The sequence below is a fragment of the Diadema antillarum genome, unplaced genomic scaffold (assembly GCF_040938485.1).
Source record: "Diadema antillarum isolate AM-2024a unplaced genomic scaffold, OU_Dant_1.0 scf00000040, whole genome shotgun sequence".
Taxonomy (NCBI): Eukaryota; Metazoa; Echinodermata; class Echinoidea; order Diadematoida; family Diadematidae; genus Diadema; species Diadema antillarum.
The window spans coordinates 953,997-977,590 of NW_027270929.1; the positions used below are offsets into that span (position 1 = coordinate 953,997).

The 23,594-nt window shown below is 38.9% G+C and overlaps 1 protein-coding gene across 1 annotated transcript in view; it reads right to left on the reverse strand.

Annotated features, from left to right (window-relative positions):
* Nucleotides 1–6,080: 6,080 nt before the first annotated feature.
* Nucleotides 6,081–23,594, reverse strand: part of LOC139712252 (huntingtin-interacting protein 1-like) — a 60,346-nt gene continuing 42,832 nt past the window's right edge. The window contains exons 21-26 of the mRNA XM_071624094.1: nt 23,161–23,313; nt 22,403–22,503; nt 21,572–21,801; nt 21,105–21,277; nt 18,835–18,853; nt 6,081–9,717 (exon numbers count right to left, since the gene is read on the reverse strand). Of these exons, the coding sequence (XP_071480195.1) occupies nt 18,842–18,853; nt 21,105–21,277; nt 21,572–21,801; nt 22,403–22,503; nt 23,161–23,313 (669 nt within the window). The 3' untranslated portion in view covers nt 6,081–9,717; nt 18,835–18,841. The remainder of the gene's footprint in view (nt 9,718–18,834; nt 18,854–21,104; nt 21,278–21,571; nt 21,802–22,402; nt 22,504–23,160; nt 23,314–23,594) is intronic.

Genomic DNA, 23,594 nt, shown 5'->3' on the forward strand with positions numbered 1-23,594 from the left:
GTGTAATTTCATGGAAGATATCCTATACGACCATGCAGCCGCACAGTTTTCCTCTTGATTGTAGGCAATTGTTGCCTTCCAAATAGATTTTTTTTTTAATGGGGGGGGGGTGGTTAAGAGGGGCATAGGGGAGCAAAAGTGATTACTCTAGACTTGATTTTCTCACTGTCATTTTAACTGCTTGTCGTCCAGTACTCGTGAGTAAGTATTCAACTCAGTGACAATACCGTGAGCACTTTCTCGCTTGTGACTGTTGACATTTTAAGCTTTGTACTGCATAAAGTGTTAGGACAGGTCAAATTGTGAATGATACTCTCATGGGCATATGCTTTTGATTTAAATGTATTTAAGTATAAATTCCTGAAAGATTGGGGAGAGACTTTTGGAGATGGACAATGGTTAGCTATGGTAGATGTATGTGCAAGTGTGTAAAAGAATCTTTCATATAGGAGTATATAGTGAGATTAAACATTGAAGTAGGCTTTATGGGTTTCATGTTCATATACAATATTCTACAAGGTTATACTGCATATACAAGTGTACGTAGTCTGTATGAACATTCAAACTTTCATCTATTTCATTTCTTGATACAGCTGTCTTGTATGCAAAATTGCTGAGAGGGTGCACTGTAATTTTGAAAATATCACTGACATTTTGTAAAGTGCTCTTAAAGGACAAGTCCACCTTCATATACATGTGGATTGAGTAAATGCAACAATATTAGCAGAACACATCAGTGAAAGTTTGGGGAAAGTCCAACAATCCGTTCCAAAGTTATGAATTTTTAGAGTATCTGTGCAGTCACTGCTGGATGAGAAGACTACTACAGTGTATGATGTCACATGCATACGACGATATGAGGAAAATAAAAGGAGAATTTCACAAAACTTTACTTTTTGAATGACATGCAAATTTCTTCGGCTTGTTACTGATGTATGTTAAGGGTAATTATTTCCCCTGCCTTCTGAAAAAGAGAAGTCAAATGTTCTGTTGTTATGCGAGAAAAGTGAAAATATGTTGAATTTTCTGTATTCATTTCTTTATATCGTTGTACACATGTGACAGCACTAATCTTCTCGTCCAGCCATGACTGAGCAGAAACTTCAAAAATTCATAACTTTTGAACCGATTGTCTGATTTTCCTCTGACTCTCATTTATGTGTTCTACTAATATTGCTGCATTCACTCAACCCACATGTCTATGAAGGTGAACTTGTCCTTTAACTAATGAAGTTAAGATGTGTGAAAACAAAGGAGAGAGTCTAGTATCTTTCTGCTTAAAAGTTAGCCTAAACAGTCTTGAACCTGTGACATACTGTAAAAGTGGATATTTTCGCCTAACTAATTTTTTGCGCTTGGCCGGGTAAGAAGAGTTTGATGTGTTTATAATTCTGCAGAATCGAGACAGTACGCACAGGAACATACGGCAAGCAAAAATATTCACGTGCTTTAATTTTCGCGCTAGTTTCTGGTTGCACAAAATACACGAAAATTTCCACTTTTACAGTATACGTACATGTATATAAAATTTAGGAATACTACCTGATGTTAACCATCCTCGGGGACCAAAGATAATGAATTGATACATCATACATGTCCACACACATACATACATGTGTGTAGTGCGATTGTATGCACAGGTAAACTTGTAAGTACAGCATACCTTTTTATATAGCCAACATATTTCTGCTCCATATTTCTGCATCATTTTTCTGCTCCAAGGAGTTGTTTTAATGATTATATTATATATATATATACAATGTATGTGTGTGTGTGTGTATAGTCAGGGTAATGTATGTGTACGTACTTGAGCATTCGTAAAACATGTAGGCCTATGTGTGCACACATAAAGTGTCAGTTATTTCTTCTAAGCACTTTACTGTATATGCCATATATTTTGCAAGGATTTTATTTCTCAAGTCAGGTGCTATTTGAGGATTTAAAAACAAACGAAACTAGAAAAGCACTCTGACCTCCGCCAAGCATGCAGCTCATTTCCACCACTGATCTTGTTCTTCCACAGAGATATCGGTGATTTCCACCCCTTGTGTGCTGAAAGTCGCCCGATTTCCCAATATAGAAGCCTTTGTTACGTCATAAACCCTCAGCTGCATGGTGCGCTTCACCCTAGCAGAAACTAGAGCACGTACTTTAGTGCGCGCATGCAAACCTCAAATACGTGCAACCTGAACACCCAAGTTCATTGACCGAGTACCTGCCAAAATATCAAAAATCCTTCATAAATTCCCCCAAAATTTTTGGATCACTACCGAAAGTTAATCGTGTATTACTTGTGTCATTCTAAACCTTTCTTGCAAGTTTCATCCAAGTCCGTTAACTACTTTTTGAGTTATTTTGCACACGGACAAACTAACTAACTATTAAACTAAGGAACAAACAAACAAACTAACAAACCAACGGTAACGAAAACATAACCTCCTCCCTTGGCGGAGGTAAATATTCCCTCTGTTCCTGACATGAATATGACAATCATGCACGTATAGATTTTTAAGTTCAGTACTGTACTCCACAAACGCAAATTTAACCACTTGCGAAATTGTCAGGAAGTCACAATTTGCCAAAAGTTGGACTCGCTAAATATGTACCTGGTAGGCCTACAGCTTGCACATGTATATGGCATACAGTATTATGCTTCTGTCAAGCTTGTCTTGTTCATAGAAGGGGACTTGTGAGGTACCCTTCATTTTTTATTTTAGTCATGTTTTTTACTTCCATAAAGAAAGCTGTAAAAGAGGCATTTACTCTGTATAATTATGCTCTGTTCATTTTTAGTCTGATGTAAAAAGTACAAGTACCAGTACCTGGTAAATCTGAGTTGATGTTTCATCAAGTTCAGTTCATTATGTACTCTTAAACTTCTTTCTTTTCTTTTTTTCAGTTTGATGTCCAATTTGCAATCCTTCTAAAAAAGGATTTGTTGTATGATTTGTTTTCCATATAAGTTATGTAAAAAAAAAAAAAAAAAAAAACTCTATCATGAGGTGCTAGTGTTAATGCTATAGTAGATACAAAGCAATACATTTACATGTATTTTCTGAACAGGACAGATACAATGTATTTCTCATCCCTTACACACTTGGATACATGTCCACAGTATTCACACTCAGTATCTGAATTAATGTTTCGTAAAGTTGTCACTTCATTATGTAATCTTAACTTCTTCTTTTTTTTTCAGCTTAATGATAATGTCCAATATGTAATCCTTCTAAAAAAGGGATGTGTTGTATGATTTGTTTTCCTTCGGTTATGTTTAAAAAAATAGAACTTTATCATGAGGTGCTAATGTTGATGCTATAATAGATACAAAGCAATACATTTACAAATGTACATGTATTTTCTGAACAGGAGAGATATACAATGTATTTCTCATCACTTATACACTTGGATACATGTTCACAGTATTCATTTTTCTTTTTAGGATTGTTCAGAGTTTTGAAATCACAAGTGAAGAGGAGAAACCATAATTGTATGTATCTCATACAATGATGAAGAAATGATGAACATTTGTGTGCAGGCAAGGTTTCAGTAAATGAAAAAGAAATCCATGAAACCTAGAAATTTGTGAAGTGTAATTTGCATATTGTTTGCTCGTCTAAATAATCTGGAATGCATAAAAATACAATGTACAAAAAACTGCACAAGCAGGTCAGTCTTTCTGAATCAACAGTAGATACCATCTGTAAGAATATATACTTGTATTTTATAAATACATGTACTGTACTTGATGTAAAGCTGAGGTAAAGTTGAATTTTGGAGCAGTCTAATACGTATCATTGTCATACACTGTATCTCTGAATTAATGATTTTGTGTAACAGCATCCACTTTGAATATGCAGAAATTAGATCTGATTCCAAAACAATAACAGGTTCAGCTAGGTTTTAACAATGAAATTTGTGTTGATCCACTGCCTTTGATTTGTATGAGCTGGTGATGTTTTTGAACTGCCTCTCTGTTTATTTACCCAAACTTTTTAGCAAAGGGGGGATGGGAAATCGAGGACTTCAACTATATTCTCACGTGTACAGTGATAGTTGACAAGGAAGTAATAGTGTAGCAATCCTTTGGGAAGGAAGTACACACTGAAATATTGAAACAAGACAGGGAAAACTGACCTGAAACAAATAATGAATAATGAAAACTTTGAGCAAAGAAAATGGGTTTTCATCAGGATTCTAGATCGGTTTTCGTCCCAAACCCTTAACTCTCTTTGCTCGCGTGGTCAGAAGCTATAGTGTGTGTATGTGTGCCACACACACACACACACACGTTTACCTGACATAAACCCAAGGGATGTGAATCAACTTTGGAATAAATGCAAGGGATCGCCGAAGCGATGCAGCTTTTTTTGTAATATATATTGAAATAAGAAAGGGATACTATCCAGAGGTCTTGGGTTCGAATCCCGATGAAAACCCATTCATTTTCTTTGCTCAAAGTTTTCACTAGTCATTATTTGTTTCTGGTCAGTTTTCCCTTTCTTGTTTCAATATATATTTAAAAAAAAGCTGCATCGCTTCGGCGATCCCTCGCATTTATTCCAAAGTTGATTCACATCCTATGGGTTTATGTCAGGTTAATGTGTGTGTGTGTGTGTGTGGCACACATACACACACTATATAATAGCTTCTGACAACCCGAGCAAAGAGAGTTAAGGGTTTGGGACGAACACCGATCTAGGGCTTTCAATAGCTCAGTCGGTAGAGCACCGGTCTAGTAATCCGGAGGTCTTGGGTTCGAATCCCGATGAAAACCCATTTTCTTTGCTCAAAGTTTTCACTATATATATTTATATAAATATATATATATATATATATTTTAATAAAAGTGACGTGGCATCAAACTCCTTTGTATTTCATTCCATATCAATTTTATGTGTCACAGGAATATGTTCAAAGTGAGAGGTCCTTACTTCTAGAGAGTTATTATAACTATAATACTATATACTATAATATAGTATAATACTTCAAGTGAATTTTTCGAAGTTCACAAAATTATTGTATTTACTGCTTTGCATCAAGTTGCACACATTAGACTCATTCCAGTTGGGATGACAATAAGAAACTTTGGAGGCAAATGAGCGTGTACAATTAGCATAATATGATATTTATTGTTTGAAGGTAGCATGTCATAACTTAGCAAACCAAGTCTTGATCACCAAGCTTGCGTTGGAAAAGCTCACTTGTTAGTGTTTAATAGCTTTGACAGAGAGGCAAACACACTTCTCAGGATTGCTCACGCAGTAAAATTTATATGCCAGATTCTTTTAATATGTGCATGATTGGCTTAGTCTAAGTCACAGCAAGTCTGCAGCCTGAACACCTCCGGATCTTCAGCTCAATACATGTATAAAGAAGTTACCAGTAAGCAATAATACAACACACTATATACATAATAATATACTATATAGAGAAAGAAACGAAAATGTCTTGTGGAACTTCTGACCAAATAACAATAACAGCACTGAAGTTACTTCTGGCCCTTTATTTGAAAAAGAAAAACAGATATTTCAAGCGACTGTGTCCAGAGACGAGCTGACTTTCTGACTTCATTTCAGAGGTCCCATAGTAGGGTAATACACTAAAAACACAATAAAAACTATCTATTAACACAGTTGAAACATTTGTAGTATTGAATTTTCTTATATGATTGGTACAATAAAAAAAAAAAAAACCGAAATTGCTATATTCAGCATTCAAATTAAAATGATATACAAATGTACAATAATTTTTTTTTCTTTTCTAGTACAAACACATCCTGGCAACTCTCAACATGTATATCACGGAAGCATTTGTCAATTTAACTTTATTCTCCTTCTTTTCTTTCTTTTTTTCATGTGTGTCCAGTAGATTATTTGACATGTGGTGTGCTTGGAGAAATTTAGGTTGTGTGCTTGAGAAATGACGTCCACAATCAGTAACTCTTATTTAAAATATGCTTGAAGAAATCATATTTTAGCATTACAGTTCTCAATTGAAAAAAAACAACAAACAAACAGATAAATAGTACATTTTGTAGAAATAAATTGTAAACACATGTACATGTACAATGTACATTCGAGATGGTAAAACATCAGTACACTCACATTTCAATCTTTATACTTTCTTTTACTATCAATTTATTTACATTTTTAATACTTTCTCAAGCATATATGCTTTTTCTGCTATCAAAAAAAACAAAAAAAAACAGACTTTGCATTTTGGCTTTTTCTTCTTTCTGTTTTTTCAATAGAAAAATAGAATAAAAATTTGTGATAAATACAAAGACGAGTATGATATATTCGATATGCACAAGGATAGGCCATAATGTACATTATATCACACAGAATTGGATGAACTAGGCATCAGTCAAACAGAGATCAATGAATATTCATAAATAACAAAATCTAGACTACAACGTGGCCTGGCTTTCAGGGACCAACACTTGGTGGGATTTGGAACACATATCATGTCGATGCTATGTTCGTGCAACGTACAAGGTGTACACAGTACGAGTGTGCAAGAAAACAAAAAATTGCCAGGGAGACAAGAATGCACTCACTGTTATTGCTTTGCTGTTTGACGAAGTCTACAGGCAGCCACTAAGGAATCGTGATTACACTTGGGTTTGAAGACTTGCATGAGAGATGATAACATCTGTATAGAAAGGCATGTTAATTTTGTTTATTTTTTATTCAAAGCGGAAGGCTTGCTCTGCATGTCTGCAGCTTGCTACACACTTTACTGCAATTGGGCAAAAAACAACAAAAAATCAAGAGGCTCCCAGTCAACCCTCACAGACTTCAGATAACTTGGGAACAATCTCACAGCTAGGAATTACATTACACCTCGTATCTAACTTACAGAATTTCCTAGTGGTGACTTGAGATACCAACTCCCTAGCTTTACAAAGTACAAAACTTCCACCTGCCATATTTTTACCCACTGGTGGGGGATTGGGTTAGGAACATCTTTATACCGCACGAGTACAGAAACTGATGGCAATATCAAGGACTACACAACCTCCCGCCATGGAACTCACTGCATGTAATACTACGTGCAGAAATACATGTAACACTAAATATGAAAGAGGCAGCAAACAGTGTTAAGGCTCTGCAGGCTCCTTACATGTAACAAGTGGAAGAATATCTCTATATGAGAATTTACAGAAGAACAGCATGGGAAATTGGGAAGTTGTTACTTACTTCCCTTTTTCTAGGGTGCAACATGTGCTGGAATAGTCAGACAGACACGCAGACAAACTCATTCTAAAGTTTAGATCAACACACCTACAAGGTTAACCTGCCCTTTTTGATCCAATGCACAAAGACAACAATAGTTGCTACAAAAGAACATTCTTCACTATCTCTTTCACTCACCAGTAACAATTATTCACTCACCAGTAACAATTATTCACACACAGCAGTATCTGCAGAAATTCTCCCATTTAATTAACGACAACCACAGCTGTTCCACACATGAAGTCAACGTAAGTCAGCTTGAAATGGTAACCAACGGTAGTAGTACAGTGTACTCCCGTTATAACGAACACAGTTATAACGAAATTCCTGTCACAACGAAGTAAAAATTTGGGCTGCAACGTTATCCACTCTGTGCATTTTTATTGTTTATTTGTTGGTTTATAATGAAATTTCGATATAACGAATGAAAACTGCCGGTCCAGAGGACTTCGTTATAACGGGAGTCCACTGTATGGATAGTCATGGTGTGATTTTCATTCTCTCTGATGCTCATATTGACCTGAGACCAAAAGAACTCTTTTCAGGTAGGCTATATATACATAAAACTTGCACAATGTCAGAGTAAATGACAGTACACCAAAAAGTGGTCTGGGATTCCATACGTTGTGAAGCAGTGATGGCATTATAAATGCGTAGTTGTTGCTGAGAAAAGGTACGGACACATGAAAACAGAAATGGCTGAACAATACAAAACACATAGTAATACTGCAGCACCATTGAAAATAAATAGCTCATATGAATAAACCATGAAGTTATGACTGGATGCTAATACAAGAGGTGATGTATCAATGATGTCGTGACTGAACATGCCCAAGTCAGTGTGTTGCCAATTTAATGCATACTAACATAATATAATCAACATATACATTTATGCTGACTAAAATATCTCACACCTAGCTGTGTGCTACTGACACATACGCACATGGAAAACACTTGCTAAAAACAGAACATTGACATAATGGCAGTGGTTTGATTCAGCATGCACATTGTACCTTTTACTTTCTCCTTTTCTTCTTTTCAACACAACTTATGAGAGTACAGAATCATGTCTCCAAAATCATATTGCTCATAAAAAATAAATAAATAAATAAAAACATTATGAAACTTAAAATTTGGGGGCTGCTCATATCTATTTTGCATCACGAATACGTAATGGCACAATTTTGTCATTCCCACTGGCCTCTGTTTATAACTCTTGACACAAACAATAACATATAACTGGATCAACTCTGCACAGTACAGTCCACCTGTTTTATCTGAAACTTAGGTGTATACTCCATATGAAAATCTACACGGGCAGCTAAACTTGAGAGAATAGGTATAGCGACAAAATATATGGAAGCTTCGCTTCACAAAGTATGCAAAAAAAGAAGTGCCCCCCCCCCCTAAAAAAAAAAAAAAAATCAGCATACAATACAATGTCCAGGATAATCTCATTTTTCTTTTGCTCAATACATAGGGAGAGACAAGACTCGAGATGATTATTATTTTGTTATCATTACTCTTTTTGTATGATTTTTTTGGAGAATGAATAAAGTGCATCAAGTGATATCACATTTGGTTTTGCTGTCTTATCCCTCCACAGAGTTAATACTGCTCACAAAACCTAGTGTAATGCTTTCTGAAAGATTGTACAAAATCAGTCCACAGGTGAAGCAGAAACATAACCACAACCGACTCAATACAACCATCAAGTGAATAGTGGAAGAGGGCCAGTGTTTGTGTAAACCCTGTCCATATGCAAGTTTTGAGATTCTACATTGTACAATATTAAGAATTATTTTATTCCACATCTTGCAGAATTCAATCAGTATCATAGTCCAACCATGGCAAACGTACGGCATGTCGTGAAGAAAAAAAAAGCAACAGAAAGAGCTCAGAAGTTGTTCAACAAAAGAGGTTTATATGCTGGTAATGACAGTGGCTGAAAATGAACTATTTCAGTGGGAAAAGGCTAAACTTTAATAGCTACCAGTAAATACTCTAGGACACGATGTGGCGTGCAATGTTGAAAGTTTGGTTTAATAAAGCAACATCTCCATGTACAGGTACACACAAACATACATGTATTATACTTCCTGTCAGCTCGCTTCATTGCTGTTTCACACAAAGTGAGGGTGTTTGTGAATGAGGATAACAAAATAAGACTGATGCTATTTCGTGACAGCCTGGAAACTCCATGAACGATGAGCTAGAGCAGCTGAAGATCAGAGTTGCTTTGTCTCCATTTGTATCACCGGAGCTTTTCTCACTTTCTCTTCCAGGGCTAAAGTCTGCTGGAATCTTGCCAGTCAAAGAAAGTAGTAATCATCGAGTCTCCTGGATGTAGCCTTGTTTCTTTCTTCAGTGCCAGGCCCCCAATCCAATTCTCTTGCCTGTTGCCAAGGCTCGGCAGCTAGATCGCACACCCTCACACCAAATCGGCAAAATCTCCCTGTCCACCAAAGTCACCATTTTCCTAGATGGCCGACCAAAACAAATGAGAGAGAGGGGAGAAGCCAAATACTCAGAGTTAGCGGAATCACATAAAGTATTTATCATTTGGACACATATCATAAATTTACACTTTTCTGGTACTGTAAAATTAGGAAAGTTCACATGCATTTTAATTTCGTGAATTTCATGAGAGTCATGATTTGCAAAATTAAAATGCATGTGAAAGTTTTTGCCTATACTACAATAATAACATTATGCATTGGATGCCAGTGGCAAGTCGCAAATTTCATGCCACAAAAAAAGGCCATTGGCTCCAATTCTCGGAAATTTTGTGCCGCAAATGTATCGTGTTTTACAGTACATTGTACATTGTTATTCCATGAGTGTTGCAATGCAGTGGTACAAAATATTTTGGCGACCCAACTCTCAGAATTTTTACGTTTTTTTTTTCTTTTTATCTCAATTATTGGGACCATCACAAGGTAAGGACAAAGAAACTACATCAAACGAAGGGCCAATGAAGAAGAGTTAAAAATGCTCTCGTGACAGGGATGTTGTAATGTAATTGTATCCCCAGTACTTATCACATAGATACACTGTATAGCAAAGCACCTGCTGGCAAATGCAGGGTGCAAATATTAACATATAATTGTATGTGATTAAAATTTGACTATAGGCAATATAGATAATTGCAAGAAAGCAAAAAAGCAGGGCAATGAAGGACATTAAAATGAATCAACTCATTGACAGGGTCGTTTTACATTTCATACCTGTGGTAGCTTTGAAGAGTCAATAACAAAGCAAATGATGCAGAAATACATGAACAAAAGAAGACTTGCAATTCCTTAGCACTTAAATCACTGCTGTCTGATTAATTCACTGATTCAAAATGCTCTCAGGCAGTATATCTTAAAATATGATTTGCTGGCATATAGACTGACTTTTGCATTACCTACTGAGAAAAAAAAGAAAAGAAATGATAATAGTAAAACCAATATCAATATCAATAGGAAATTTAAATGAGAACTTACCTGTTTGAAATTTAAATTGTATTTTATGAGGAAGGCGAAGGAAGAGACTACGAAGCATAAAGAGTAATAATAGGAGAGCCCGCACGCGCGTCCAGCAATATTAGTAGCTCCGAAAAATGTGAATACCAATACCAGCAGTCATCCTACTGCTATTGAGAACTACAACCTTGTACCTGAGATTATGAAGAAGGGTGGGAGAGGAGGGACTGTAGTCTCTTCCTTCGCCTTCCTCATAAAATACAATTTAAATTTCAAACAGGTAAGTTCTCATTTAAATTTCCTATTTTATTTCGGAAGTCTCGAAAGAGACTACGAAGCATAAAGAGTAATAATAGGAGACTTTGAAGCTGGTAGTCACATTTTTTGGCCACACAGAACTGTGCCAATGACCATAATTACCACAAGGGGTACAATGTACGGCTTTACCTTTTATGATAATACTGCATGGCTGAAACCCCTATTCTCATTCCTGAGGGGTTTCGCGTAATATGTTTGAAATGTCTTCTCGTTACTCCAGCCTGCCTGTGCCAAAATCTCATGTACAGGCAGATCTTTCCTCTGGGCAGCAGACGCTGAGGCTGCTCTCGTGGAGTGTGCCGAGAACAAGCTGGTGTCAATCCCAGCTTCCGTCATAACTGTCTTAATCCATCGTGACAAAGTTTGGGTAGAAACTCTGTGATACGGTTTACAAAAACTTATTAACAGATACTTTTGGTCCTTCCTAATGATCTGAGTCCTTCTCAGATACTCTCGAAGGTATCGTACAATGCAAACTCGTCTGTCTGGAGGGTACGCTCTTAGGCTAACGACTTGGCCTGTATTACCAGGTCTGTGGTGCTTTAACAAGTCATCAATGACGAAATTGACAGAGTTGTCTTTGAATGTCATCTTGTCTATTCTCAAAGCATTCAATGTCTGCACCCGCTGTGCTGAGAGAAGCGCTAATAACATAGTCACTTTCAACGTTAGCTCTTTCAAACCCAATTCGCCTGCAGGTGATTTCCTCCTCAGATAGTTGAGGACAGTTCTAACGTCCCACACCTCCGTGTAGCGTGGTCTGGGGGGTCGTAAGTGAAAGACTCCCTTCACAAATCTAGTTATTAGAGGATGAGTGCTTATGGAAAACGAACTGTCTGTGAGTGTCAGAAAAGAAGCCAGTGCACTTCTAGCAGAGTTTATAGTACCGTAGCTAGCTCCCTTATGGAACAAGTCTGAAAGAAATTCTAGTGCCCATTCCGATGAGGTCTGGAGATAGTTAATGTTGTTGGCAGTGCAGAAAACTTTCCATTTGCTGATGAAGCTATGATATTGCTGTCGTGTAGATTTCCTCCAAGAAGCTACGATGACCTTGACGGTCCCTGCACTCAATCCCTGCGACCTGAAGGGTTGGCTGAAAGCCTGCAACAGAGCAAATCCAAATGTTTGTGTAAGGGGTGGGGCATAAAAGACACAGGTTGAACAAGAAGTTGTGCATGTCTACATAGGACAAGTGGTTTTTCAGTCAGCATGTCCTGAAGTGCTGGGAACCATGATTGTGTAGGCCAGTTTGGTACTATTAACAACCCTGTGGCTTTATCTGCCCTTATCTTTTGCAGACATTTAGGGATAAGGCAGAAGGGAGGGAAAGCATAGAACCATAATGGACCCCAATCCACTGTAAATGCATCTACATTCTCTGCCGAAGGATCAGGCTGCCAAGTGATATACCTGGGTAGCTGTGCATTAAGTCTGGAAGCGAAAAGATCGATTTCAGGGAGGCCGAAATGTTCTACCACTTCTGTAAATTGGGTTTTGTTAAGCATCCACTCTGTTCGATCATTAAACTTCCTTGACATGAAGTCTGCTGTGGTATTGAGCCGTCCTGGCAAGTAGGCGGCTGTGATCCAAATCTGTCTTTCAATACACCATTCCCAAATATCATGTGCCAAATTGTTGCATTCCTGGGATCTGAAGCCCCCCATATTGTTGATATATGAGACTGCAGTTGTATTATCCATTCTAATGAGAACATGAACATTTCTCAGGTTAGAGCAAAAGGACTTCAATGCCAATCCTGCTGCAAGGGTTTCTAGATAATTTATCTCATTGTTAACAGCCTTTTCTCTTTCCACTTCATTCCATCGTCCCCCTATGTTTGTGCACATGTCTGTTGCTCCCCAACCAGACCCACTCGCATCAGTGCGCAATTCTATTGTATGCCTGGGTCTGTCGATAGGATTAGAGGTGTACTGTATGTGATCAATCCACCACTTAAGTTCCTGTTTGGCTCTACTAGACAAGCTCATTTTCCTATCAAAATGACCTTTATTGGCCTTCAATGCCAAAATCTTCTCTTTTTCCAAGATTTTGTAGTAGAGGGGCCCATATTGGGCTGCAGGAAAGGTAGCAATCAGTTTCCCTATTACTCTAGCCACTTCTCGGATAGAGGATTCTGTGGCATGCAACAGACTTGTGCACTCAGCAGTGATATCTTCCTTCTTAGATTCAGGAAGAGTAACTGTCATGTTCACAGAGTTAAGGACAAATCCCAAAAAGGTGATTTCTTTAGTGGGTTTTAACACTGATTTAGTCTGATGGACAAGAAACCCCAAGTCTTCGAGGAGATCAGTCGTAGCATCGACTGCTCTTTGAGTGCTAGCCTCACTCTTCCCAATAATGATAGTATCATCAAGGTATCCCACTACCATGTGACCTGCTCTTCTCAGATGAGCAAAAACCGGTTTGAGAAGCTTTGTGAACAAACGCGGTGCTGTACTAAGCCCGTTTGGCAGTGCGCAATATTGCCAAAGTTTGCCCTGCCACACAAATCGCAGGTATTTCCTATCCTGCGGCTCAACTGGTACTGAATAGTAAGCATCCTGAAGGTCGACTGAGGCTAGCAAGCAATCTGGTGTAATAAATTGCATTGCTGTATGGATGGAATCCATTTTGAAATGCTGATAGACTAGGCTTTTGTTCAACTCTGAGAGGTCAAGAATGACCCGAAGGCTGCCATTCTTCTTAGGGCGGGTAAAAATGTTCGAGATGAACTCCCCCACTTCATGTGAACAAGGTTCAATAACATTCTTGGCTGCCAGTGAATCAATTTCAGCTTGGATATTGGCCAAATCTTCATTCTTTACTTTGAACTGAACCAAAGGATTAACCCTTTCAGGTGGAAAACATTCAGGCTTGAATTCAAGTTTATAGCCATTCACAGCTTGTAGTACTGTGGGATCTGAAGTTAACTTCTCCCAATTACATGCATGAAGCCTCAGTCGACCTCCAACTGGATGGTCACTTACACATGAAGTGGTAGGTCTAGATTCTATAGATCTAGTAAATTGAGGAGTAGATCTAGAATACCGTTCTTCTAGATAAGGTAGAAATGCATCATGGTCAGTTACTGACATGTCAAATGAGCAATATGTTGAATCTATATCTCCTACCTCTTCAGAGGCGGGCTGTTGGGTTACTTGTTGTGGGGAGTCTTGCTTCTGGCCTGTGGATGAGCTCTGCTCTGTGGCCGTTGCTGTGGGGGAGGTCGCGACTTCCCCTGGTAGCGCTGGTCTAAAAAAGGACGATTTGCCGTTCCATGCACGAAGCGTGAGGCTGCAGCGCTACGCGAGCCCGTCCAGCCCGCATCGCGAGCCTGCCGGCGAGCTCCGCTGTTGAAGGGCCGTCTGTACGGATGGAAAGAGCCGCTCGGACGAGAAGTATGTTTCTGCTGGGTCCTCATGACCCCAGCAGAGGCCTTATGTTGTTCTTTTAGATCTTTCATCTGTCTTGTGAGATCATCACCAAACAACAGCTGCGTGACTGGTGTAGAAGGCTTACAGAGATGCACGTATTCCGAGTTGATGTCCGGCTTAATCAGCTCCTTCCGCACGCAATTCAGTTCAAAGTGCGCATTACTCAATAGAGCAAGTGCGTCTTGCTGAGACTCGGAGATATCTCGCGCGTCGAGAGAGCGAAGAAGAGCCCCAATACCGCGAGTCAGACATTTCTGCACTCGCTGTAGTTTCAAATCACGATTACGCGTGACGGACTGCAAGTGTTCCCAAATGGGAGCGTTCACTTTAGGTGTATCGAGGTGGGGGCAGTTGCTCGGTGGGGGGTATTTTTCAACCGTTTCCTCGATGGCTTTATCTTCTAGTTTGTTGCCAATAAAGTAGTTCACCGATTTTGCGATTTCCTCGTCAACTGCCTCCCCAATCCCGAGGGGGATAGCATACTTGGCTGCCAACTGTGGTAGTTGTGCAGCAGGGGGAACCTCTTCCACCCCTTCGTCAAAATCGAACGGTCCATCACGCTCTGCGTCTTCAGACGTAGACGTATCAAAATCGTCCCCAACAAAATGGCGGACGTTAGTAGGCAAGCGGGAAAATTCCTCCGCTGTAGATTTCGATGTAGACGCGCCTGTATGTACCACAGCAGCACGGCTAGTGGTTTTATCATGCGATTGGGGAAGGTGTTTCACCACTTCAGCGAGGAGATTTTCAAGTTTGTCTAGACGAGAACTAACGTCCCCGGAGGTAGACGCCCGATCCTCGGAAGGGGCTTTCGATACCGTATGAGGAGCTTTTTTGGGAATTTTCTTCATCGTCTTCTTCCCTGAATCTTGAGCCTTTCCGATGCTCACATTCTTCTGTACGTGCGCCGTACCGGCATCGCCGGAGGGAGGCGCTGGTGGTGGTAACTCTGACTTCGTGGCACAGACCTCCTGTCCACGTGTAGCACGTAAAGCGAAGGATGGATCGTGCTGCTCTTTCGAGCTCATATTTATCGAACCAACGTAACGATTAGGCTCGAAAGATGCGTCAAAACACTTCTCAGTAGGTTCCGGATGACCGGCGAAGCAAAATTTTCTCGCGAGAAGGAAAATTCCGGCGATGAATTTATGGAAAAATTTCAAACCGCGGAGCTATGCAGGAGAACCTCCTGTCGGCTGGAACGAACGCGAACGTATTGCTGGACGCGCGTGCGGGCTCTCCTATTATTACTCTTTATGCTTCGTAGTCTCTTTCGAGACTTCCGAAATAAAATATCAATAATAATCATAATGAACTAGACAATTCAGATCAACAACATTTATAGTCTGCAAGTATATCAATATTCAACATCATATATTTGACACCCTTATCTACACCCTCATGGCCTATGGCTAATAATACTAGATAATTCCCTAGCTATCCCACAGAAAAAAAACAAAAAAAGTCTAGTTTCATTGTGCATCCTAACATGTAAACATACCAAACTAACCACCCAGGTGTTGAACTTGCAATTAAGTTGTCTCGACCCATAGCATTATACTTCAGTTATTATGTATGAATACATTGTGATTAATAACACACACACAAGTAGTATCTGGACTACTAAACAAAAATTCCGATGAGATGTGCATTATCATTAATGACCTAATGGTGCAAGGTGTAAATCCATTTCTCATTATAATCCTACTACAACATTGTGAATTTGAGATGACATTTTCTGAAAAAAAAATTACAATTAAAATTGAAAATTAAGAGCAAACAACACAGTGTTTGTTAACAGCTCTAACTTGTTACACAGGGTAAAAGGGAAGGGCATTATTATGACAGTGGGTCATTTAGCACATAGCATATCATGCTGTTTATATCTGTAAATTTTGTGGATACTGCTACACTCTTCTGCCTCAGAAGGGTTCAATATACCAAGTTGCACACAAGACAGTTTGTGCTAATCAGTGCTGTGAAAGAAGCTGTTAGAAGCAGTGACAAAAATCTATCCATTGGTGCACTAACATAATGGGTTTTTAGCACGAGTCACTGAGTTAATCACACATACTGTATCTTATCTTATTTTGACTGAGTACTTTAAGTTCAGAATAAATGATGGCTGCTATCTACAAGTTTTGTCACAAGGATTTTGAACAAGACTGACTCCAAAGATTGGAAATGTAACATGATTCCATCAAAAAGAGTGAATTACAATTGAAACAAAAGGATCATTCCAAATCTTATACAGAACTTTAACTTCAGGAAAAGCAAGGCTGATATCTACAAATAAAGACTTTAAATTTACATCTCTTATTACATGGGGAACAGACAACAAGATTCATCAAGAGAAAATGAAAAAGTAACAAATCCCCCCCCCCCAAAAAAAAAAGAAGAAATAAATGAAATAAAATAAAATAAATAAAGGAAACAAGAATGCTTTCAGATACTATGAACATTCCCAATCCTGAAACAGACTACTCTAAAGAAAACAACAATAACTCAATCTGTAAAAAGCAATTTGTGAACATAAAGCTGAATGAAACTTGGCAAAAGTGAGATGACGGTGCAAGTACTCCAATGAACACAGACTACAAGCATGATTAATTTGGTCTGAAATTGCGAATCTACTGGTGAAAAGCATGCAGAGCATTAGATGAATTCAAGTAAGCTGAAGTGCTTTCATCTCATCAGGGGTTTTTTTTTTTCCCCCACAACTTTCACCAGTAGCTAGAATTTCACAAGTGATCACTCGCCACAAAACCACACGACAGAAGAGGGATACTAAGAAAATTAGACAAGACATTAAATCTGTATATGAAGAGCTAATTCCAGGTTCGATTTGCTTTTCAGTGTTATTTCTCTTTTACATTCAGAGCATTTCATCCCATTCTACTTCATCTGCACATTAGAAACCTCGACTCAAAACAAGAAAACACTTCAAGACAGTTTTCTGGGGCAGTGTTTGATGAGCAAAACTCGAAGAGTCCTTATCGCTTGGGTCAAACTGGCTCTGAAGGGCACGGTACAAACTCACTACAACAAATTTTGAGAAGAGAGAGGAGAGCATGCAACATGATTTGCATGGCAGCTTTCAGCTCATTCAGTTGAGAGCTTAAATACTTGTTGCCATGCAGCATCAATTCCTGTTTTATGAAAGGCAAGTCTACAATTCATTGTATGAATACAACTTTCTTTGTATTTCATGTCAGCTGACCTCCCTTGCGGTGGGAGTTTCATTATCTGGTAGTGATGATGAGTGAATAGACGGCTCAAATCTTAGTAGGTGATATGCAATTTAAAGCTGACAGCCAACAAACAAATAAGATAATAGATGCAGGAACATCACTTTGGTAGCTGAATGCTGTTTCTTAATAAACCATGATTTTTACGTGTACAAAAAATATATTTTTTTTTTCAGATCTGACAAACAACAGAAGAAAAACATCCATTTTCAAAGCTGATACAAAACAATTGAGAAAACAAATAATAGAAGTAGGAAAATTATTTCAGTGGTAGTGTGATGGTTGGTTATATACTGCAATCTCACAAGAACAAAAAAGACCTGCACACACCTATCATGGGCACCAGTTTATCAAAGTTCCAGATATCTTCTCATATTATCTTTTGGCAAGACATCATGCACACAAGAGTTCTCAGGCACCTACTTCTACCTCAAGTCAATCTTGTCTGAATGTGAACGTGATATTGTGCAATCACTCTGATTTAGGGGTTCCATTCACACTACACAGGATGAAAACATTGAAAAAGCATGATAATACTACACTCGTGATTGAAGCATTTATGTGTGATTGGCTGTGTTTTCCCCACACAGATGTGGATGGATGCGTGTTTCTCAGTGTGATGGAAAAAGAAGTGCAGTTCACACAACACTCAGATGAATGCATTCAAACACACAACGCTTCTACTCTCATGTGAACGCACCACTGAAGGTAGTGCAGTTCACACTACACTCAGATGAATGCATTCACACACACAAACACTTCTACACCCGTGTGAACTCACCACTAAGGGTAGTGCAGTATACACTACACTCAGACGAATGCATTCACACACACACAACACTTCTACACTCGTGAACTCACCACTGAGGCTTGTGAATGGGAGTGTTGTGAGGAGATTAATGAATTGTAAATTGCAAACATCAATATTTTGTGCTATGACATGTGTCATTGACTCTCTGGTAAGGATTTCAACAAATAAGTGAAGGCTGATAAATCATTAAGGGGAAAATGGTGCTGTATCATTGTTTAAATGTGGGGAAAAAGGGGTTGGAGAGTAAATGAGGGGAAAATTATTTGTTGGGTAATAGGATGATAGAATGGCGGGGAAACCACATAAGGCACCACATACCTGTGAGTTATTTACCATCCTGCCAACAACACAAGCGTCATGCACAAAACACAAGAGAAAACATTTTGCAGGAGTTAGCCATAAACTTGTATTAACTGTACATTGCATGTGTGGATTTCAATGCACAGGCACAAGTATTGTAGATTCCACACCATGAAAGAGCAAAAAACTGCATGCAGTCAAAGTCGTGCTTACACATACCGGTATGCACTCTCTGAAACAAAATTCTAACAAACCCCATAATACATACCCAAAACTAACTTGTTTTCATCAATCAGAGACATTATTACATGTAGGTCAATATCATACATATTGTACAAAAGCAATACATGTCCCTGCAACAATGATTCGAACAGAATTAACCGACGGATAAAATAACATGGAGCGACTTCACCAGTTTGAGATAAATCTGAGTGGAGTAAATAGCAATGGCTAGACACCTTTGCTGGCTGTGTAGAGATATTATTCAGCTCTACTGTACCACACACACTAAAATGAGCATCCCTTTCAAATCATGAAAGTGGGCCACTGATAATTCATACGGTTCAGTATCTGCAATATAGTGGGATATAACATGGCATTACATCCAATCATATTCCCTGCAATCATAATGCATCCATCATGCATATAATATATACAAGTGCATATGAAATATATTCCCACACTTCATCCCTGTCTCCAGTCAATAACTGCCCACTTAGCAGTACATATCTATTCCACTATTTCGCAAGCAGCATGCTTCAATTTAAAACATAACAATAAGAGATGAAAAATCAAATTTAACCTATGTCAGCTTAATCATGAAAATAAAAATAAAAGAAACTCAAATTTGTAGGAACATTCTGAAAACACTTGTTTAGATTTTTTTTCAGGCACAATAATACTTGAAGTAGTATCCAAGATTAGAAAAAAAAGTGTTCCTCACCCAGAATTTTCCTCTATTTACTTTATTATTTCTTCTTCTTTTTTTCTCAAAACAAATTAAACACTTATCTGACTAAAGTATCACACTTTGCAGAAAAAAAAATTTCCAACAGAAAGTTTTACCAGATATTTTTACTCTGCAGCAAGCCAACTTGTATTCTTGCATTTACTTTATACATGCTGTCTGGTGCCTGCCTGGCACATCAACTTTAAATTTCTGCTGCAGATTTACAAATTTTGGCAGAAACTTCATATCATTTTCTTTTTTTATTTTTGTTTGCTTTAGTCATTGGCAGCTTTAACATTACCTGTCCACTTACCTCATATAGCAGGAAATAGTCAAAGGGCTTTGCATATGACAGTTATTGAGTTGGAGATAATAACAATGTGATTGAGTGTATCGTAAATAAATCATGTTCACTCTATCAAAAGAGAGATATCATGGATTTGATGTTAATTGCAATTACTTCCAAAAATTCTATCACTTCTGTCACTTTGCCCTTTGAGTTTTGCATGACCACAATTTTCCTCTCTTTTTCTCTCTGACCCCATTTTTCTCTGTAGTACTTTCAACAGACTTACACATTGCACAAAAGGCACATATTGCTTGTAAGTTCCTGTAACTGTTTCCACTTTGAATTTGTTCATGTAGCCCCTAAATATACTCGAGCAATATTTTCATCCTATGGACTCTAGACAATCATTTTGTTGAGACCACCCCCCCCCCCCAAAAAAAAAGGTGTGTCATAACAGTATGCATGTCAAATTTCCAGGTCATAAGTCCATATGTCACAGGCAGCAGTTCCTTCATGCACATACTAATGAATGCATACCAGCTCTGAAAATGACAATCGAGGGCCCATCGAATCTCAGTATCTGCTGCCCGGTAATTGTCAGTATACAGCTGTTTTTGTTAGGTGCTGTAGAAAAGAGGTGAAAATACACTACATGGAACAGTGCTTACGAACATAAGCTGTTCACAAATTGAGTGTATTCGCTCGGTATCTATGTGCAACACATCATTTCAACTCATCAAACAAGACTGGATGGAACAAAGGCTACATGTTACTAGTAGTTCAAGGGTCGCTACAGCCTTTGCTAGTCTCCAAAGGTATACTGCCTTCACACACTACACTCGTAAAGTGTCACTCCCAGAGATATGTGACGAACAAACCATATCAATAATGCAGAGATAGAATTTACAATCTCCGAGTCGGAAGGCAAAAATGGCAACACATGCAAGGAATGTGTGTAGTGCATACCACTACAAAAATTTGGTCACTGATAAAACAGGTGTTAGATAAGTATTTGCAGGTGTGAGAGAGAGAGAGAGAGGGGGCACTCACCTCATCACCCCAGCCTTCGGATGCTCCAGCCAGCTGGTAGTGCTGCTTCCGGAGCTCGGCCAGTGCGACGCGTTCCTTCTCCAGCTTACTCTCCAGCTCCAGGACCCTCACTTGGGCCTCCATCTCCATACGCTTGGTTTGCGTCAGGCTGAGCTTGGTGAAGTCTGGAGATTCTGTTGGCGAGCGGGGGAAGATGGTCATCAATCAACCAATCACACCAGCTAAACTCCTTGTCATTTCATAATCTTACTAAAGCAGCAATATGGGGATTACTTTGTCCCTACTGTATCATGACAGTCTCTATTTGGAAGTGTGGCATTATTCTATCAGAATGGGTAGCTTATGTTACTGTCAAGCTTTGGGGGGGGGGGGCACTGAAGTACTAATGAAATGCCTCTAGGTTTTTGGGGTAAGGGGATATTCATATGCTCTACTTACTTAGATGCAGTGACTATCGTTATCCTTACCCCCTTCGTCGATCATCTGTGCCCCCGTCTTGGCAGAGGCCACCACGCCCGCAGTCGCCGTGGCAACGTTCCTGGATGCGGTCTGCAGGCCCTTCAGGTTGGTGCTCTCCTTGTCTGCCTTGACCCTGCTGGCCGCCACAAGTTGGGCCGTGCTGGCCGCAATCTCGTGGGAGCAGACGATGAGCTCCTCAAACTTCCCTGTGCCCTTCATCACCTTGTCTGAACTGTCACTGTGAGTGGAAACACAAACCACAAGATTGGTAATATTCCTCCTCTTTTTCCATTTTTTGAGCTCATACACAGCCAGATTCGTTTTATCAGCAGACATAATATTTCACTCTAACATAACCGTATGAGCCTGAAATATAGTAAGCAAAGTAACATTAACCTGTTGAGGGCGAGTCCCAAGGACACAAGTATACAAGTGTCCATGGGAAATGCGTGTTGTAGCAAAATCAGCCCATCCTCAACAGGTTAAATTTTGAAAACTTCAGAATCTATTTCATTTTTATTTCAATTTTTATTCTAATTTTCATTTATTGGCAGATATGGATGTTGTGTCATATCAAAGTCCATAAACACTACATGCCCAAACACAATACCTTATGTGTTTCACATATTCCTTTCACTAATAAACATGTCCACAATATCAAATTAATATCACATTATGCAATACTGCAAACGCAGACACAGAATTAGCCATTTGTTTACAGAATTATTACTGTCTCACCTTAAAAAAAAAAAAAAAGAAAAGCAGCACAATTGCAGTTCTCTTATGACAGGGTAGTTTTTCTGTAATTCCAGTCTCACAGATATAAATATAACTCTTACACAAGATGAGAAGCACCGACTCCAACCAGCTTTGCAGCAGAGAGAAGACCCTCTGTCCACCTGTGGTGCCTCTTGTAAAAGTCCTTTGCTGAAGCAGTGCCCTGAACATGGAACACAATAGTATATTATGTATATGACTGTCAGCATATCATTTTTCCCAAGATTTCAGAAAAGATTTGCTATAAGGCAGCGACACAATATCTGTGGAGCAGTCTACTCTACCAGCTCAATCAGCATCTGACTCTTCAAAAGCTCAAATCAACTGTATGTCAAGAACTTTTAAACAATGTAGTTTCAGATGTCTATTGAATCACAGTCTTCATAATGTCACACATTAACACGACTGAAACAACAGCAGCAGTTATAAAGTATATCATACATACTGACTTAGTTCTATGGTATCAATGACTATACAATACATGACTGAGGATAGTAATGCACAGGTCAGTAACATATATAGAGACAGTCTGGCCAAACCAGTTTTTGTCTTATGAGCTGTGATTGGTCAATAACTGGTCCTGCAATTACCAGGCACCATGTCATTACCAAGACCACATGCACCACGCAGTGGCTACTGTTAGCAAACAAAAACACTGAGCACATATGCATGAATGTACATGCCTGAACAAACATGCGTCAACACACTTTTGCTGGGTAACAACCTGTGTGCCAGATAACAACATGGTGCCTATTACTGTGGTCAGCTAGTACACTCTCTATATACGGCTCTAGCGTAGATTTGTATCTCCCGCCCTCACCCGGCCACTTGCGACGATCTCCTTCTGAAGGGTCTTGGACTTTGTGATGAGTTCCTTGATGGAGACCATGAGTTGTGTGCAGGAGTCCAGAATCCTCTCATTCACCTCAAGTTTGACCCCTGTGTCAGCCTCCCGCGACCTCTTCAACATCTCCTGTAGACGTACAACGGCAGACAGAGTGGATCATTTTCATCATCTATCCCATTTCTCTTTATCACTTTCTCTTTCTCTATCCATTTTGATGATGACAGAATGCACACTGTTTTTGTCAATGCCATATCAGCCTTCGCAAACTCCTTCAATATCTTCCAAAATATGCAGGAAAAAAAAAAGATGATTCACTCCATAGCTTTATTATCTATTGAGGTATTGCTCATTATCTGCATGCCTTCTTTGTTTGATAAAAGACATGGCCATATTTTTCTATTTGAACC